The following is a 20,603-nucleotide window of genomic DNA, read 5'->3' on the forward strand; positions in this document are numbered from 1 at the left end:
AAAAATTTTCTGCTGCAGCTGCCCTCCTTTCTGCTTATTGATTTGTTCTGGGGACACCCTACTTTGACGCAGTTAACTGAAGAACTGGATTTTGTAAGATGACACAGTATAGATCCACTTAGAGGTCTAAGTCTGCTGAATCTGTAGGTGTATGATATGTGCCCCTACAAACTTCATTTTGGGGTGCAGAGCTTTTCAATTTCCCCGCAATATTTGTCTTTGCCTTTGCGAATAAGGAACTAGGAACTGCGAATAAGGAACTGGGAATCAACTTCAGTTTCATATTTTGGAAGGGAAAGGGTTAATAGAAGCACATCAGTTCAGTGTGTTCATTTTGGCATGCTTCGATGCTTCCCATTAATTTTTGTGGTATTGGCATTTCTTTAGTGCCCATTCCAGCCTGTCCCGTGCTTTTCCAGGAACATTTTGGCAGGGAAAGTGTGTTCATTTCTAAAACATTGATCTCTGGTTTCTTCAAAGCTTCTCACTGTATTTTGTGGTACCGGCATTTCTTTAACACTCGTTCCGGCTTGTTCCAGGAACATTTTGGCAAGGAAAGGGTTAATAAAAGCATCATATTTCCATGTTTTCATTTCTGAAATTTTGTTCTCCAACGTCTTTAAACCATCCCACTGTTTTTTCCAGTATGACTATTTGTTTAATGCCTGTTCTGGCTTTTACCTCTTCCAATATTTCACGAGGTATAATACATTCTGTGGCCGTAAGGACTAGAAAGTTGCATTTCAAAAAAAAAAGTTTCTCAAATTCTGCGGCCCAAATTCCACAAGCTCCCTATGGAAGCAGGGACCAGAGAGTTCCACGCCTCCAACGCTTCAGGTTTCCCCAATATAGCCCATTTCTCGCCCAGGAAAGGAAGACATAGGCCTTGTGGACAGGGTTGCCAACCTCCAGTGGGTGGCTAGAGACCTCCCGGAATTACAACTGATCTCCAGGCCATAGAGGGTGGAGAAAACGGTTGCTTTAGAGACGGACTCTGTGGCATTATATCCTGCTGAGGTCTCTCTCCTCCACAAATCCCACCCCCTCCAGTCTCCACCCCCCAATCTCCAGGAATTTTCCAGCCTGGACCTGGCAACCCTACCAGTGGAGGAGCTTTCCCTCCCCTCCCGTTCCCCTCGAGACAAAGGCACTTCTCGCCGCCTACGTTTCCCAGGAAGCTTCGCGGGGGCGCGGCGAAGGCTGGACTGCATTTCCCGGCATGCTTCTTCCGCTCCCCATCCCAGCCGAGAGAAAGGCGCCTCCCTCCGCCTACATTTCCCAGCAAGCCCCGCGGGGGCGGGGCGAAGGCCGGCCCGCGTTTCCCGGCGTGCTGCGCGGCGGCTGTTGCTGCTGGGCCGCTGAGGGGAGAGGCGGCGGCGCCGGGCCGGGCGAGGGGCGGCAGGCTGCGGGCGGCGCTCGGGGCGGCCGATGCCGGTGCGGGGGGGCGATGCTGCCGAGGCGCAGCTCGCTGACGGGGCTGGCGGTGGGGCTGTTCGCCGTCTACGTGGCGCACACCTGCTGGGTGATGTACGGCATCGTCCACACGCGGCCCTGCCTGCCCGCCGCCCGTGACGGAGAGGGCAGCGACGGCTGCATCCGGCCCTACCTGGCGCGGCGGCCCAAGCTGCAGGTGAGGCGGCGGGGCTCCTGTTCCGGCGGGCAGGTGCGCGCAGGCGAGGGCCAGAAGAGCCCCCGCCTCCCGGCGCTGTGGGGGGGGGGCTGGCTGAGGGGTCCTCTGGGGAGGGAAATTGCTGGAGATCGGGGGGCGAGCAGCGTTTGGAAAGGGGAGAGGCCTCAGCGCCGTGTAATGCCGTGGAGTCCACCTTCCGCAGCAGCCATTTTCTCCCGGGGAACTGATCTCTGTCCACTGGAGATCAGTTGTAGTTCCGGGAGATCTCCAGCCACCGCCTGGAGGCTGGCAACCCTAGTGGGGAGGCAGGAGTGAGCCCATCCTTGTTTTGGTAGCTTCAGTCTTTTGTAGCCTCCTTTTTTAAAAATCTAGTTCATTTTCTTTCCTCTTTTCCTCCAAAGAAGCTAGAGGTGGAATAGATTGTTCTCCCTTCCACCCCATTTTATTCTCACCACAACCCTGCAAGGTAGGTGAGGCTAAAAGAGAACAGACCGAGCCCACCCAGAGAGCTTCTTTTTAGAACCGGGGATTCGAACCTGCCTCTCCCTGACCCTCTACTCCTTTATTATTGTTCTCACATCCCCCTGTGGCCCACTAATGCTTTTTCAATTTACAAACCAAGAAGACCTCTAAAAGGCCACGTGTAGGGCTCTCATTTTATCCTCACAACAGCATCTGTTGGGGTTGGTGAAGGTGAAAGTGAGTTGTCACGCCGTGAGCTTCATTTCAGAGTTGGGGATTTGAACGGGGCTCTCCCTAACCCTGTGATAGCTCTGTACCACGCTAGCTCTTTTGTTCTCCTTGTCTGACATTTCAGATTTACAAAGCGACCCTCACTTTAAGAGGCATTCCCTCATTGAGGTTCTTTGATTTCTTGCTTCGTCAGGAGTTCTTTGCTGGAGAGGAGCAAAGGCCACCTCGACTGGCATTCTTTCGAGACATCTGTGCAACCTGCAGAGACTCTTTGGTCTACTGGCAATAGACAGCTGGATCAGCCTCCATTTCTGGCCAGTCTTCAAGTCATCCTTAGGCTAGAGAGAGAGCTGTGAACCAGAACGCCCACAAACTGAGATTGCCACGTCAGCTTACCAGGTGGCTTCAGGCAAGGGCCAGAGGCTGTTCTTTATTTACTTCCTTTATACCCCAAGCTTCTCCATAGTAGAGACCCAGAGTGCCTTATATAGTTCTGCTTCTCTCCATTTTATCCTCACAACAACCCTGGGAGGTAGGTTAGGCTGAGAGTGATGAGACTGGCCCAGGGTCACCCAGCAAGCTTCCATGGCAGTGGGAATTCAGACCTGGGTTTCCCAGATCCCAGTCTTTACACTGTAACCACTGCACTGCACTCTCTGATTATCCACCCCCTGCTGTCTGCAGTATAGGAGTGTTCATACAGACCTTCCAGGGGTTGGCAATTGGAGGTAGCTGGCCCATGTCAATCCTCTTCCAAGGTGCTCTTCCAGGTGATCAGATCCAGAGGCAGATGAACTCTCTGCAATAGTGTGGTTTGGCAGAAGACCGTTGGGGTGACCTGTTACCACCACACCACATGCATCTGTACACTCCCTTGTCAGCTGCTGTCTGGCAAAATGAGTGCTTGCCCATGGTTTTAAGGATTACTGAGACGAGGAATGTGTAGGGCTTTACACACTCTAGAAAGGCTGGGTAAACGCTGTGACATCACTGGTAATAAATGCATCCTTCCGTTGAAGACGGTACTGGACAAAACTTTAATTTTTGTATCTTTTTGTCGGGTTCGAGGTTAGATAAGATGACCTTTGTGCTCCTTTTGGCCTGGGAATCTTTTTTTTTTTTAAAAAAGGTATTGCATAACTTTTTTGGTGAGTGTGATCAGATTATGGACCCTGTGCAGGAAGGGAGTGCAGCATTTCATAGGAAGGTTCATCCACTTGTCCCGAAGAGCACCCTTTGATTCACACTGGCTTGGCAACATTGCTGGAGCAGAGGAGCAGTCATCACCTGTCTCTTGCACAGTAACAGGTTCCTTAAAGAGCAGAGAGAGAGGAACGTAATAACAACATTCGATTTATATACTGCACTTCAGGACAACTTAATGCCCACTCAGAGTGGTTTACAAAGTATGCCATTATTATCCCTGTAACAATCACCCTGTGAGGTAGGTGGGGCTGAGAGAGCTCTGGAAGAGCTGTGACTGATCCAAGGTCACCCAGCTGGTTTCAAGAGGAGGAGTGAGGAATCAAACCCGGTTCTCAGGGTCAACTTAACTAGTTTGACGTGGCTTGGTCCTCCTTGCTTCCCTGGCGTAGCGGAGTGCTGCTCCCTGTGCCCCGTCAAGCTGTGCCCCTGTTGTGTTACCCAGAGGAGGAGGGAATCAACGTCACTATTGCCAAGCAGAGATTAAGAGTAGGAGGGCATGAAGGAGCTGTGTTGGGTTTTGGAGCATAGCTTTGGAAGGGGGCAGAAGTCCATCTGGTCTAGCCCCTACCCTGGACTGGCTCAGTCTACCACAATATGGATGAGAAAGCATCCTTCAAGTGAAAAGCAGGAAGAGCCTCACGAAGGAATGATTCCAAGGGAAAGGAATGACGTGAGAAAGTAAACCAAGATGATACCCTTGCAGGAGAAGGCAATGGCCATCCAAAACATGAGGGAGAGTGATGTAGCTGTTAGTATCTGACCAGGCACTGGGAGACCCGAGTTCAAATCCCCTTGCTGCCATGGAAGCGTGCTGGGTGATGTTGGGTCAGCCGAATGTTAACTTATTTTAATTGTAATCTGCTTAAGCAGGACTCTGATGAAGTGGCATAGAAATAAATAACCTAGTTTACAGGGCTGTTGTGAGGATAACATGAAGAAGGTTGTAAGCCACTTTATGTCCCCATTGGGGTGAAAACTGGAGTCTAAATGAAGTTAAATAAATAAAATACAATGAGACAGTATTAGCTGGGTAGCCGTGTTGGTCTGCAGTAGAATAGCAGTATTTGAGTCCAGTGGCACCTTAAAGACCAACAAGATATTCAGGGTGTAAGCTTTTGAGAGTCAGAGCTCCCTTCTTCAGACACAAGTCTGAGACAGGGGAACATTTTTTTATTCTTCCTCAGCAGCATGTTTCTGATTTCTGCCTGGTCGTGTCCCATGATCCTTTGGTGAAATTTGTAATGTGGGGAAGACGTATGGCTCGATCACTTCCCATGCCTATGCTTTTAGTTGGGTCTTCCCCAGGCAGGGGTGGGCAGGATATATTATGCACGCGCGCCCAGATGCAATGATTTTTGCGTTTCAAATGTCACTAAAGCATTGTGGGAAGAAACTACAGAAGCCTTAACAGTGTTGCTCGGAAACTGAATAAGTGATCCTAAGTGAAGTGAAATCCATCTGCCAGTGATCATGAGGAAAATGAGTTGCATGCCTGATCCTACCGTCTGGCATCTTCTTTTATTGATTGTGGCAGGTCCTTCTCCGAATCCAGGCCAGAGAGAGAAAAGCTGTCCTGATCTGTTAGCCTGCAGTAAGCAACAGGCAAGGGCCTTAGGTGGCGCTCTTCTTTGTGGAATGGTCTGTCCTCCACCTCCCACGTGCCATATGCCCTTTGTCTCTCTCCTGGGTCTGTCAGAGCGGATGGGAAGACACCCTCAACTGGTGATCCGCCAAGCCGAATGTTATGCACTAGCCCCGTGCTGTAGGCTGCCAGGTGCTCTTTACCGCAGCCGGAAAGCAGCCAAACGGGGTGGCTTCTGATCAGCTGCCATGAATAACAACCTGCCTTCCAAGGGTCACGGGTTTTGCTGACCGCTTTCCTGGTGTGGGGTTGAGTGAGAAATAGAGGGGGGTGGTAACCATATTCCGTCCCTTCAAATTGTCAAAGTGTTGCAGAGGGGATGGAGGACATGCCAGCCTCCTCTCAGACCCGGGAAATACCTGAGGCTGCCCCTGAAAGCAGTTTGGAAACTTTAGTTGGTGTAGAGCACTGCCTTAGATTATTGACCAACTTACACCAGTGTGATTATATAACACAATGTTTTGGCAACTTCATTGTTCCGAGATGCAATCCAAGGTGCTGGATATTACCCTGGAAGCCCTTCATGGCCTGGGACCCACGTGTCTAATCGAATGCCTTTCCTCATGCGCCCGTGCACCAGCTGAGGTCATCAAGCGCCTCACTTCTGACAATCCCCCATATTTGGGAGGTTCGTTCAGCTACAGTCCATGTTCAAACAAAGGGATACATGGTAGTGATAACTGAGATGTGACCTATTCTTTTTCAAAGCTCAACAAAGTTCAAGTTGGATAGAAATGTGTCTTTCTGCAGGCACTGACTGCTTTCTTCTCTTCTGTTTCAGCTAAGCGTTTACACAACCACGCGATCCAACATAGGTACCGAGAATAATATTGATCTGGTTTTGAATGTGGAGAATTTTGACGTTGAGTCCAAATTTGAACGGTATTATGAATTTATTTATACATTCTGTAAAATTGCTCTCTTTATAAGCACAGATATAGCATCAGTAGAGCATGGCGCTGCTTTTGCGCAACCTAGTATGTAGTGTGCACCACCAGCCATGCCCTTTCCACCAGCAGCTAGTGATCTTGTATTTCTCTGTCTCTGTGCTTGTTCCCACATTCTGCATCTAAGCCCTGCCCCAAACTTCAGTGCCATCTCTCGGTGGTAGCTGAGTCAGTAGACGTGGGCATCCTCCTTGAAGGAACCAACATCCCTTTTTGTTTTGTTTCTTTGTAAGTCACAACCCAGCAGAACGCTTTCTGGTACACCATCAACCTAGCAAGTCACCTTATTCCCATGTTTGAAGGTACAGGTGTAATCTAGCCGACAATAGGCACTTTTAAGTCCCATTGAAGGCATCTGATTGGTGGGAAGGGCTTTACTTCCCAGACTAGATGGAGTCCAACTTCCTTTGACAACCCCTGTGAACAGCTTGGGAGTCCAGTTGGACCCACAGTCACCTGCTATGGCCAAAAATGCATTTTTTCCTTTTAAATAATAATAGTAATAGTAGTAGTCGTATCAGCTTAGCAAGGCCTGTCAATGATAACATGCGATCTTTATTTATTATTGATTGTGTTGTGTGTAATTTGAATAATAATAATAGCTACACTTATATACATCCCATCTTCTTCAAACTCCATGAGAGAGACAGTAGTAGTAAGAAATTTTAAGTTTCTCTCACCTCTATATTGAAATAAACACAATAACTATGTAGAGAAACCACTGTAGGGGTAAGAAAACACGCAACTGACTCTGTAAATGCAAGTTTCAAGTGTTGGATAATTACCTTTAGCACGGAGAAAGTCATTCAAGATGATACAAATGCAAACGTGGAAACATTACAGTTCATTGTTGGTGGCTACAGTCACTGGCCGTACCTGAACAGCAATACAGAGCAAACATTCCTTAGAAGGTACATCGAGAAATCCTAAATTCACATGGTGGAGTAATGTTTGCTGAACCAAGGCTGGGTATTAGAACTGGCAGAAAACGAGCCGCACGCAAATACATTTTTATACCAAATCCTTTGGGGGTGCTGCTTTTATATAAAGACAGTCCACTTTTTGAGTGCCAGACCAATAGAAGAGAACTGTGATTCTCGAAAGCTTATGCCACGGTAAAGTTGGTTAGTCTTAAAGGTGCTACTGGACTCTCTTCTATTTTTGCTACTACAGACTAACACGGCTAACTCCTCTGGATCTATAAGACCAATAGTTATTCCTAAGCAGAGTTGTTAACTACATTGGGCCTGTAAGATTCCTTCCTGTTTGGAGACTGTCCTTAAGTCATGTTGATCCATGTGACAGTAACCTGGAGGCTTGACTGTTGTAGCATGCTCTGCATGGGAATGCCCTTGAAGATGGTTCAGGAACTGCAGCTGGTGCAAAATGCTGCAGCCCATCTGCTGTTGGGGTAAACTCCAGGGAGTCAGATGCCGCCTATTTTGTGGTCTTTTCCTTTCCTTTAATCTGATTAAAGCGCCTTGACAAGAAGTCTTGAGCAGTCCAAACCCATCTGTTAAGTAGCATTATTGGGACATGGCGCTGTACCAGAGAAAAAAATCTCACACCTGCAAGGGTAAAATAGGAGATCTATCAGGTAAAAGGAGTAAACATATGGTAAGACAAAGATGAAAAATTACCTAAATACTGCGTTAAAAACCTATTTCTAAAGCTGATAAAAAGAGGACATTCCAACAGAATATGTGTTAACGTGCCTATTTTCCCTTGAGGGCGGTCTGGATAAGGAATTTTCTTAACCTTCCTTTCATGAAAGAGTGGGCTATGCATTCCGTCGGGTAATAAGGAGGCTCTAAAATAATTTGGGGTAGTTAAATAAAAGGCATAAGAAGGCAGTGATTTTGGTGGAGGAATACCTCATTGGTTGCAGATCCAAAGGAGTTAGCCATGCTAATCTGTAGTTGCAAAATAGTAAAGAGTCCAATAGCACCTTTAAGACTAACCAACTTATTTGCAGCATCAGCTTTCGAGAACCACAGCTCTGTTCGTCAGATGCATCTGTTGAAGAGAGCTGTGGTTCTCAAAAGCTTATGCTACAAATAAGTGGGTTAGTCTTAAAGGTGCTACTGGACTCTTTTCTCATTGGTTGCCTCTTTGTTACCAAATCCAATTCAAGGTGTTTGTGTTTAGAGCCCATCATGATCTGGGGCCCCTCATACTTGAAGAATCATCTCTACATTGCAAACGCATGTGTCAACTTCGCTTAACATAGCAGTACCTGTTGAGTATCCCAAACCCTACAGTGGTGCCTTACATTGCTGCTGTCCACTCACAGGCTTTATCTGTAGCTGCTCCAACCCTGTGGAACAACCTTGCCAAAGGCAAGGAAAAGAGCAAAAGGGGCCCTTTTAGGAAAAGAGCCTTTGAGGAGTCTCTAGATACCTTTAGCAGTCTGTTTAGTTCTTGGGTCTCTTATTCCTGTTCTAAGGTTTCTGCTTGCGCTTAAACTTTTGTGATTTTTGTAGATTTAATCATTTACTCTCCTTGAATGCAAGTTGTCTGCAGGAAGGGTGCGTGGACAATTTATGACTCTGCCATTGCAATAAATACTTAGCTAAGCAAATTCTTAAATCTGTCACATTGAAACTCCTGTCCTGGTCATTGGCTAGATTGTGCCCCATATTCTTCACAAAAACTCTTTCAAGCCCCAGTAATATGACTCACACTATGACTCACACCTCAGTACTAAACATGTTGATGGAGAAGCCTTAATTAGAATTGATGGGATTTACTTCCAGATATGTACTTAGGGTGCAATTCAAAGCATTTCATCTGGGCACAGTTTATACATGTTGTAGGTGAAGTCCTGATTTGGTTATAAAGAGCACTTTAAAAGTTTGACTGCTTGCTTCAAGCCAGGGACTTACTAGCATTATTAATTCTAAAATGTTTCAGTAAGAGAAATCAAAAGAATTGGAGTCAGTTGGAGTATGTCTTGAGGAGGAACACACATTATTTTGACATTGTCCATCTTCAGAGTCAATGGAAAAGAAGAAATTCTGAACTTTTTATTTTGGTACTTTTGCCAGTAATCCTGGTGGATGTGAAACTGAGACAATGGATACAATTCCAGAATATGTTTTTTTTCCTTAGAACCGTGAATGTGTCTGTACCAAAGAAAACACGGAATAATGGGACCTTATATGCCTACATCTTTCTTCACCATGCTGGGATCCTGCCTTGGCATGATGGCAAACAGGTGCATATAGTGAGCCCGCTGACTACCTACATGGTCCCTAAACCAGAAGAAATTAACCTGCTCACCGGAGAATCTGTCACCCAGGTGCGTTTGTTTTCCTTATCGGTAGATGTGTGGCGTTCTGCATTGTTTCCAGCAACAGTTTTTCACCCACCTTCCCCATGAAAACAGAGCTAGTTCCATGAATATGTGAAGAATTTACATGGGCTTAGACTGGCATCACTCTGCTTAAGATTGCACCTGTCTACCTGTGACTTAACTACAGTGATCCGGGCAACAGTCATCTCTAGGTTAGATTACTGTAACTCGCTCTACGCGGGCCTACCCTTGAGCCTGACCTGGAGTTTGCATCTGGTGTGAAATGCAGCGGTGCTTGTCATTATGAAAGCATCAAATAGGGTGCATATTACACCAATACTGCGTGAGCTGCATTGGTTGCCAGTGGAGTACTGGATCAGATTCATGGTTCTGATACTGACCTATGAAGCCTTGTGCGGACAGGGGCCAGCGTACTTGAGGGACCGTCTCTCCCCGTACACTCCCCAGAGGACCCTCCGATCAGGAGAAAAACAATTGTTCTCGGTCTCTGGCCCCAAGGAGGCCCACCTCGACTAGAGCCAGGGCTTTCTCAGTCCTGGCACCTACCTGGTAGAACTCCCTGTCTACTGAGATCAGGGCCTGGCAGGATTTACTATCTTTCCACTGAGCCTGTAAGACAGAGTTATTCCGCCAGGCTTAGGCTGAGGTTGGGCCTCCGCTGGCCAGAGGATGCAACATCTACCCCCCTCCTTGTGAAAGCTGCCCACCACTGTTTGTTTTTCAGCTGCTGTCACTGTGCTGCTATATCTAGTTGTACTGCTGTATTGTTCATTAATAGTTGTATTGCTGCCGCCAGGCAAAGAGTGCTGCTATTTTTACATGTTTTAATACGGAACGTTTTAAAATGATTTTAAGGTGGTTATCCACCCTGAGCCCGCTTGCAGGGAGGGCAGAATACAAATATGATATAAATAAATAATAAATAAATAGTCTTTAGTGTGTTAGTATGCACACCTTCAGCGCACGGAGACATAACTGTTGTTTACCCTATTAGTATCCTCACAAGTTGGGGACTCCTGATCAGAACGGCTTTCTCCACCATCCCCTTCTGCTGTCCTTCTGATTTTCAGTGGTCCTCGTCTTCTGGTGGACCTTGAGCACCTGACATCCTTTTGCAAGCGTTTCCCCCTTCTTAATTTGCAAACTAATACTGTTCTGTGTGCTTGGGAAGTCCCCCTGAACTTGCAGAAGCTCCTTTGCGTTGGGACCCGGGATCGTCAACTTTGCTGTTAGCAGTAGTAATAATGGATCTTTGAAGCAACTTGGTATTTCTGAGCCTCTGTTTCCGTGTCTCTTTAAATGTGCAGAGAAATCAACGTGTGAGTTACTCTCTCCTGCAAATGTTGAGGTTTCCTCTGAGGTGTTTTGCTTGGAGGCCTGGGAGAGAAGTGTGGGAGTTGTACAGATTAATAATAATATGTTTATTGCTTTTCCGGCCGAAGCCATAAGCCATACAAACACCAACAAAATATGAACTGTACACTTGAACATACCCAATTCACACAGACATAACTCGTCATTATCACTTTAAACTATCTAAGCTCATGAAGATTTTGTTTCTTTATCACCGTGGCTAAAAAGGAAGCCACTATAGCAGAGGTTTGATTGTCAGGAAAGTTATCAGACAATAACACTGAGATTGCCCAAGGAAGGAAGGGAAGCTTTTCTTTTAACATAATAGGAATAATAAATATCTCTCTTTCCTTACTCCACTTAGGGCAAAAAACTATTATATGATCCAAGGTCTCTAACTTTCCTTGTCCACAGTCACAAACTCGTTCAGAATAAGGGAGTCCAGAGAAACGACCAGAAAGCACTTTAGAGGGGAAGGAGTTAAGTCTAGCCAATGTGAAGGCTCTGCGTTGAGCTGGAATCTTTAAAGAATAGCAATAAAATGGAATAGCCTCTGGAGGTGAAAGTCCCAGGGATAAGCCCGAACATGTACGTCTGGCTCTCTGGAGAGTACTGCTGTAATCAAGATCCTTTAGTTTTAATTTTATAACTCTTAGGGCCTCATTTGTCTGTAAAGATGTTATATCAATATCCAGAATTTTTAGTTTCTGGTTAATTAAATTAGTTCAGCTACTCTTATAGGTATCCTGCGAGATCAAATGTGCAAAACCTACTTTCCCTGAATTGTCCTTGTAAATTTCCTTGTTCAAGAACAACTTAAAGGCTGTAATCCATGCTCTCTTCTCAACTGAGGGGTACAGATTAAGGCAGATTAGATCTCCTCATGCTGTATGTGAAAAGCAGCAAAGAAATGAACATAATAAGATGATGATAATAGTTGCACAGTAAAGATGGGAAGGCAGCAGCTGAGAGTCCACAAGCAGCCGTCTCAGGTGTTTGGAAGTGTTTCTTCTGAAACGGGATTTCTTTTTCACATTTTTTTAAATTGAAGCTTTATAAATACTAACATACAATAAGCATTAGTTACAGGTAATGATAAAACAAACAAGTAACAGTTATGTTTTCAGATATATATAAGCAGATAAATATCATAATTGAGTATACTATCAGCCAAGAAAGCAGAAATAAAGATGAGTTAAATTCCTTTTTACAAGTCCTATAGATTAAGAATGTCATGTGGAGGGTGCAGTTCTGTCCTGTCTATGCAATCACAGAAAGGCCGCCATTTTTCATAAAAATGTTTTAGAGATGTAGGTGTAGAATGCTAGTGTAGAGTGTCTGTTATTTTTTCGATAATAAATTGATCCCACACTTTGGAAAGCCAATAATTTATAGTAGGGGAAATTTGTTTATTCCAAAATAAGGCCAGTAGTGATTTTGCTACTGTTAATAGGCTATTGATTAGATCCCGTCTTAATGGTGGTATGTTTTTATCTTGCCATAAGTTTAAAAATATTACATGAGGTTCTAGTGGTATGCCATAGTTTATTTGTTTTATTTGTTCCAGAATATCTTCCCAAAATGTATTGATTTTGGGACACTGCCACCATACGTGTGCATATGTTCCCATATTACCACACTTCTTCCAGCACATGGGTGAATTCATTGAGGTGATGATAGATAGTTTCTTTGGTGTTAGGTACCAACGTGTCATGCTCTTAAAAGACTGAAGTTTTATATTTATTGCTTGTGAATTATGTGTGGATGATGACCAATTTTTTTTCCATTGGTCCTATTGAATCTTATTTTGTCTTTCTTGTTACTGAAAAGCAAATTGAAGCAGAAAAAAAGCAAACTTATGCACTGGATGAGCCCGTCTCACACTGGAGGTCCAGATTAACCTTAAATGTCATGGTGGAAGACTTTGTGTTTGATGGCTCTTCTCTGCCAGCTGATGTGCACCGATACATGAAAATGTAAGTTAATAGTAATGTGGTTTTTGCCGTTTGTCTAACCACATGCACCCAACACACACACACACATGCATAGCCTGAGTCAAGGGCAGCCCTTTGACAACGGCAACATTGCAAATGCTGTCAAAGGGAAGGCGATTGGTTGAGAGCCACTGAAGTTACAGTGCCCCTATTTTAGGAGCACTTTTAGCAAATGACTCCGTCTTCAAAAACATGATTTAATGGGCTTAGGGCTCTGCAATCTATTGTACCACTCGCTGCTTAAGATTTCTTTAGCTCCCGAAAAGCGTCGGCCTTGAACTGATCTGTGCTAGATTTGTGGTGCAGTGGAGGGATTGACAGTGAAATGTCATGGCTAGAGTGCTGGACTGTAATGGGGGGGGGGGTCCCTGGTTCAATTCTCTCCTAACCCCAACACTGCCCCTTTCCTCAGCCTCACCTGACTCATGGGTTGTGAGAATAAAAGGGGGATATGCAGCCTTCTGCATTCTGCAGAGGAAGAGTGGGATAAAAATAATTTATTAGTTATTGAGCATGTACTAGGAACACCTGATTTCAAATTCCTGGTTGGCCCTGAGGCTTGATAGCACTGGGCAAAGACACCATCTCTTGGTAGGGTATGAGCTTTCGTGAGCCACAGCTCACTTCTGAAGAACTACCCCTAATTTTGTTAGTCTTATAGGTGCTCCTGGACTCTTGCTCTTCTCCACTGCTACAGACAGACTAAAACGGCTACTCATCTTGATCTATCTCTTGGTCTAATCTACCTCTGGGTTTGGGGTGGTGTGATACAGGGGATAATCCCGTATTTTCTGTCCTGAACTCCTTGGGATACACGTGCAATAAATAAAAAGCTGCTGGCATTGCTTTATTTAACTTTGGAAGTTGATTTGGGGAGTTATTTTCCTGGGGAGCGGGGATGGGGCAAGCTGCCGCTGGCCCCACAAGATCCGATGTGTTCATTCATGTTGCCTAAGTGTAGTGGAGAAGTGTGGTTGTGCTTATCTGACCTTTAACCTCCTGGGCAGGGACTTTAAAAGTCAAATGATGTCACAGAGAATCAGCATTCTTACCTATTAAGCCATATAATACTAAGCTATATAATCCATTGTCAGTAGTGCAAGTTTTTAAATATGCTGTGTTATCACACCGGGGCAGGTGGTGTTACAAGAGGAGGACCCCCGGACTATGTTTTGCTTTGGGTTTCCTGTCCATGGGGCTGTTAGAGCCAGTTTAACTGTATAGGATCCTAGTCGGCAGTTTTTTACAAGAGGACTTCTTCAACAAGGGAATTGGAGGAGGAAGCCCCTGTGCCAATGCACAGAGGTTGTTGCAGTGTTAAGTGACCTTTTCCCCCTCCATCAGAACACTAAAGCTCTAAACTGTTGTCCCTTCCGCCTTAAAAAAAGGGTGGGGGTTACGGAGAAACACTTGAGTTGATTACAGATTTGGTTTGTATCCTGAAATATGCATACATTAAAAAAAGTTTTGTTTTGGAGTGACAATAGAAATACGTTTCAGGCCTAGTATGCTCACAGTGAAATCCATTTTGAAACCTAGGGTTCAGCTGGGCAAGACAGTACATTATCTTCCGATTCTATTTATCGATCAGCTGAGCAACAGAGTGAAAGATCTGATGGTGAGTAGCGGAATGTCACCTGGATCCATGCTATGGTAACATCAAAACTTGACTGTTGTAATGCACTATATATTGGTCTTCCATCTAAGTTAACTCGGCTGTTAGCAGGTGCAAGCAGGAGCATGAACGTCACTCCCATCCTGCAGTCTCTCCATTGGCTGCCTATCAGCTACTGTGCTCAATTCAAGGTACTGGTTATTACATACAGAGCTCTTCATGGCCTTGACCCGACATACCTACAGGACTGCCTCCCTCCCTATGTCCCTCCACGGCAGCTTCGCTCATCCGAACAGGGTCTCTTGCAGGTGCCAGCCTGCACATGGGCAAAATCAACTGCAGCCCGTACACTGGCCTTCTCTATGGTGGCCCCTGCACTATGGAACAGCCTGCCTGAGGAGGTCAGGAGAGCTCCCACGCTCTTGGCTTTCCTCAAACAATGCAAAACTGAATTATTCAAAAAGGCTTTTTTACTCAGATAGGTCGGTGTTGTAGGGAGGGGGTCTCGGATGTTTGCCAATGAGTTGGGGGCTCCACCATTATGTTGCTTTACATATTATCTGTTGCTTTGAATATGTACTCGTATATACTGCTTGTGCTTCACGTTGTCTAATGTCAATCCTAACATGGATTATGTTCTGTTTCAGCAATCCTTCAACCCTGTATTGGATCTTTGCTAATGCTATGTCTCTGTAAACTTGTATTCATCTACCCTGTGACATTGTTTATGGAAATGTCCTTGACACTGTATGGAAATGCCTGCCCTTGTCCTTGCTACTGATTGTACTAATCTCACACTATGTAGTCCACCTTGAGTCTCATAGTTTCTGCTGTAGCAGCTTACCTTGAAAGAACTTATTTGGAAACAGAACTGGGGAAGCTCCGTCCCTTTTTAGGCATGCAGCTTTACACAAGTCAGAAAGAAAATATAACAGGAGTCTGCAGCCTTGCTAAGCCTGGGGGCATTTTTTTGAATTTCCAGAAATGTTACTAGATACCATCACAAAATGACTGTTGCAGGGGGCTAGGACAATAGGATAATGGCTGCCATGTAGGTCAGGACCAGCCCTACGCTATGGGCAAGAGATACTGTTGGGCTTTGCTTTCAGAAGAAAGGGCTCGTTCCCCATGCAGCCACATCCCCGAGGCATAAGGCGGAATGTGTCTTCAGCCTACCCAAGGAAGCCATGCTGTGATATACCTGCCTGGGATGACTCCCGTTTTTTACTAATCGTTCAGCTGACAGGGAGCAACTCAAATGCACTGTCTCCTTTTCTCCTCTTCCATTCAAGACCCATTTATTTTATCCCAGACTCAGAAAGTCAATAGGTGCTAGGAAACTCACCGGTGGACACCACAAGGGAGATTGCTGCCCTGTATGAATGAAGGCTTTTTGCTTGCTCCCAGTTGTGCTCATGCAGTACCAAGCACAATACAGTTCACCCAGATCTTCCCTGGGATGCTGAGCTCTCGTCCTAGGAAAAGGATGAAGCCCAGTGGGAGGAAAGTATGGGCCTTTCATCTTATGCAAGAGCTGGGCGTGTTCCTGGAACTACTTCAACCTGGCTGGGGATAGGCAGGGGATGGGAAGTTAAAAGTGCTCCATTGAGCCTTATAGGATCCTGTCCCACATGCACAGCTGTAGGCCTGGTAAGGGATCTCTTGTATCACTACTAGTCATTTATAAAACAAGGTTTTCCCACTGTTTAAGGCAACGATCGCATGAATAAACTGTAATGTAGTCCTGTAACACATAATTTGAAGCAGGTAAATCAGTGTAACCTTTTACTGGTTTGGAGATTTCAGCATTAATCTTGTAAACGATTTTTATTTTTAAAACCAATACAGATCATAAACCGTTCAACAACAGAGCTGCCGCTTACAGTGTCATATGATAAAATATCCCTGGGAAAGCTCCGGTTCTGGATCCATATGCAAGATGCTGTGTATTCTCTGCAACAGTTTGGTAAGGCTTTGACCCTGTCGGCATAAAAGGGGGACGGGGCACTTGGGAATGTTGGCAAGATCAAAAAGCATCCGTGCTTCTGATTTTGAATGTTTCATTTTTCTCCCGTTAAAGATGTGCACCTTTTTAAAAAAGTGTCAAGGCTATACATAACTATGTTCACACGCACAGCAAATGTGGGATTGAAACTGTTCAGATGCAAAGGCTGGCATGTCAGGATGTTATTCCGTAGCAAAATAGTTCCTTGTACATAGGAAAGATGGTTGGGAGATGAGTTTTGGTTTTGCTTCTGCCCTTAGATCTTAGTTCTCTTTATGCAGGGAGTTTTTCACCAATAGCATTCAGCCATGTAGTCTCCCCGTCCCGTTCCCCCCCCCCCCCCGCGCATTTTGACGTGTCCACAATGCATGCAGTCCAAAGGCAATGGAGATCTATCCCAGTTTCTTCCACAGGAATTTGACAGAGCCCAGCATATGTCTTAACCAACTTTTAATGCATGTAATAATTCAGAATTTTATATGGCATTTTTCTGATTTCTTTTAAAGTTAAGAATATATTACTAAGAAAAGTTATGGTTTGCTGCTATTAAGCTTTCATATATAAAATGGAGGAGAACAGAACAAAGTAAGCCATTTTGGATCCCTATTGGGGAGAGAGGTGGGATATAAAGGAAGCAAATGAAATAAAGATGTGAAGCGCCAGAGACTTTCTACATGCAGAGCATAGGCTGTGCCACTGATAGTCCCTCCCCTAACTTATTAGCATCATTCTAATGATTAACAAATACTGGCTCTTCATTACTATTCCATTCCTCCATGATGCAATTAACTAGGTGATATGAGATGTCAGTTGTAATATTCCATTAATACTTAATTTGCCTGAAAACAAAAAGGAAGAAGGCATTTATTTTCATAATTTCAGATCTGAGCTGCTTAGAATTCTGACAGTGAAATCCTAAGCAAAGTTACTCCGGTCTAAGCCCATTAATTTCAATGGGCTTAGACTGGAGTAACTCTGCTTAGGATTTCACTGCAAGAAACCCACTTTAGCTTTCTGGTAAGCAAGTCCCATGCTGTCTTCTTCTTTATTTTAGGCTTTTCGGAAAAGGATGCCGACGAAGTAAAGGGGATTTTTGTGGACACAAATCTCTACCTTCTTGCTCTGACGTTCTTTGTGGCGGCGTTCCATGTAAGTGGATTCTATATATTTAGGTATTTGGAATTGCATTGGGCTGCCTCTGAGCTCCTGCTGAAAATACTACCAGTTGTGTTTGCGTGAAAGCAAGAGTAAAGAGGGATGTGGTAAAGAAGTGGCTCTTGGGATGGACTGGATGGAGGGAAACCTAGGCCATGTCCTTGCTTTGCCATGAACTTCAGTCAGACTGCCTTAAGTGCACCATTATCTCTGTTCTCATCCTGCCTCACAGATTAATTGTGAAATCAAAATTTTGCTCTTGAGTTCCTTGAAGAAATCTCCCACAGTTGTGGTGGTGGTACTAGTAATAATTACTGCTTTATTCCTCTAGACAGATTAGTGCCCCACTTAGAGTGGTGAACAAAGGCAGTGTTGTTATTATCCCCGCAATACAGCTGGGGCTGAGAGGAGTGGCTTACGCAAGGCGCCCTACTGAGCTCATGGCGGTAGTGGGATTTAAAGCAGAGAGCTGGTTTGCAGCCCAGCCACTTAACCACTGTGCTGGAGTGGCTGGAAGGGAACTTTCACAAGTGAGAAAAATAAACAGGAATTCTAGAACACCATAAAGTCCCCAGGTTTTGCTGAGAATTAATACAGAGATATAGTCATTATAGTGTCAACTGAGGATCTGGGAGACCCAGGTTTGAATCTGCTCTCTACAATGGAAGCTTGTTGGGTGACTTTGGGCCAGTTGCTCATTCTTAACTTAACCTACCTCACAGGGCTGTTGTGTGGATAAAATGGAGGAGAGGAGAACTGACAGAGTCCCCACGGGAGGGGGGGGGGAGAAGCTGTAAATGAAGCAAATAATATAAAAATCCCAAGTCAGCAGCTTCCCACTGGAGTCTCCCTTTAAGACTCCCTTTGCCATTTTTTTTAATGTCAGATCTGTCTCTATTTCTCTTACCATGTAGGAGAACAAGCTAGACAAGCCCAAAGTGACATAACTGATATTATCAGGGTCTGTAATAGTATTGCCAAATGCATATGGTGCTGAGGTTGGCATCTTGGTTTCCTGGAAAGTCTGGGCCCTTGGGTTTGTGTCTCCGTTAGGTGGCCCATCGTTGGTAAGAGACTGTTTCAGTTTAGGCAGGCTGTCTGTGAGCAAGGCAACCCCCCCCCCCCCCATCCATGGCTTGTAGAAGAGAAGCATCATTATCCAGGATCAGCTGTAGATCGTCAGTGATGCACTGAACTGGTTTGATCTGGGAGGCGTAAATGACAATCAGTTAGTGTTTCGTTGTTGCCTCTTGGGGGCCATAGTCTTATAGCAGGCAGTTTCTGGCTTTGTTGCTCTGTTTCTTCACTTCATGAGTTGGGTCTTGTAATCCCAAGAGTGCCTGTTGTCAAACTTTCAGGTGTAAATCCCTGTGAACTGAAACCAGAGTGAATGCAGTTCTGACACAGCGCTTAGTTGTGACAGTGAGATGTGGGCTTGATGCGGATATCTGCAGTGAGCAGAAATGTTTTGTGGCTGTTTTTAACTGCAGCTGCTTTCAAGGAAGGGGACCTAGATTCTCTTAACCTATTCCTGTGTGTAAGCATGACTGATGCGTATCAATTATAAATCAGGTGTGAAAATAGCAATTTGACTGTGAAAACTAAGAATCACTGAAAGGCGGTGAGATGAGGCACGCTTGTAAAGCGGTAATCTTTGGGACATTTGATAAGCCTTAAATGTAGATCTGGTCAGGTAAGCTAGTAAAAATGTTGTGGGCAAGTAACTTTTGTAGCTCTTATCGCAAGGCTGTTCTCATTGTAATTATTGTGGTACTGCCACCATTTGATACCAACCGTCAGCTAATGCTGTGGCTGTGTTTGATGTTTGTAGCTTCTCTTTGATTTCCTTGCATTCAAAAACGACATCAGCTTCTGGACAAAAAAGAAAAGTATGATTGGCATGTCTACAAAAGCAGGTATGATACATATTTACCTTTTTTGCAATATCTTTTTGTTATTGGCACCCAAGACAGCATGCAATGATAAAATGCAACCATGATGTCTTGTAAATATTGGGTTGGATTCAGAATACCATATTCAGAAAGTCGGGAGACCTTGACAAGCAGTATGAGGGTGAGAATTTGTGGAGCAAGGGAATGGGTGAAAATCCATGCACATGTGCTCCTCTACCAATAGAAACAGTTACGCTAGTGGAAAAGCACCTTTGTATCGTACCTATTGTTTCTAAAATCAAAGCACCCTTAAAACTGACAACAGCAACTTAAAGATACCGAATCCCCAATAAAATGTTTAGATTAAAACTCTTGCAGGTTTAAAAACTGGCATAGAACTGCTGGTTTAATTTGGTCTGCACAATATGTGAAGGTATCACTTAGTGAAACTAACTCTGGAGGAAGGTACAAAGAGGCAGTGCAACACTGAAAAAAGTTCCTGCCCTGGGCCTCTGCCCTTCAAACTTCCCAAGGGCACAGAACCCAAAGCCAGAGTTTCCCTGTGATCTTAATCCCCTCTCTGGGATGCTACCCAAAAGAGCCTGCTTGCAGATGCAGGCACGTCACTTGATTTCCCAATACCAGACGACTTTGCCACCAAACGTGTTCACTGACTTCAGTGAAATGTATGATGAGAAGATTCTAAAGCTGTGGCTTTGGTTTAATTCGTGGTGGCTCATTCCACACAAACAAATACTACTTGGTGGTGCGAGACACTGTCCATAAGGAAGGATTGTTGGCAGGCTCCCATTCATTGAGAGACCTTTTTGGTAGATTGTACCCTCCCTGTTCTGTTACCCTTTCGGGCGGTGAAGAGTTCTGGCATATCCTTACCGCATGGGTGCTTGTATCATTTCCTGATGCAGTGGGAAGTATCCAGGGTGTTACGTCTCTGTATGAATCACTGTTCCAGTCAGGTTATATGGCCAGAATATTTGAAACTCTCTCTGACAAACAGAGAATGGGCTCCCCTCCCTGCAGGAAGAGCAAAGCATGCCAGATTTCTAACTTGGGGGAGGTGGCTGGGGAGTATGCATTTGGCTATAAGAATTTCAGCAAATTCTGCTTTCTGTGAACAAATCCTAAATGCCAGTT

General features: G+C 44.9%; 1 protein-coding gene across 1 annotated transcript in view; it reads left to right on the top strand.

The window, feature by feature from the left end:
* The first annotated feature begins 1,351 nt into the window (after window positions 1-1,351).
* CLPTM1L (CLPTM1 like) overlaps window positions 1,352-20,603 on the top strand; it is a 35,395-nt gene continuing 16,143 nt past the window's right edge. The window contains exons 1-8 of the mRNA XM_054984876.1: window positions 1,352-1,630; window positions 5,953-6,053; window positions 9,230-9,419; window positions 12,618-12,763; window positions 14,321-14,399; window positions 16,245-16,362; window positions 17,456-17,550; window positions 19,388-19,472. Of these exons, the coding sequence (XP_054840851.1) occupies window positions 1,448-1,630; window positions 5,953-6,053; window positions 9,230-9,419; window positions 12,618-12,763; window positions 14,321-14,399; window positions 16,245-16,362; window positions 17,456-17,550; window positions 19,388-19,472 (997 nt within the window). The 5' untranslated portion in view covers window positions 1,352-1,447. The remainder of the gene's footprint in view (window positions 1,631-5,952; window positions 6,054-9,229; window positions 9,420-12,617; window positions 12,764-14,320; window positions 14,400-16,244; window positions 16,363-17,455; window positions 17,551-19,387; window positions 19,473-20,603) is intronic.

Source organism: Eublepharis macularius, chromosome 7 (assembly GCF_028583425.1).
Source record: "Eublepharis macularius isolate TG4126 chromosome 7, MPM_Emac_v1.0, whole genome shotgun sequence".
Classification (NCBI taxonomy): Eukaryota; Metazoa; Chordata; class Lepidosauria; order Squamata; family Eublepharidae; genus Eublepharis; species Eublepharis macularius.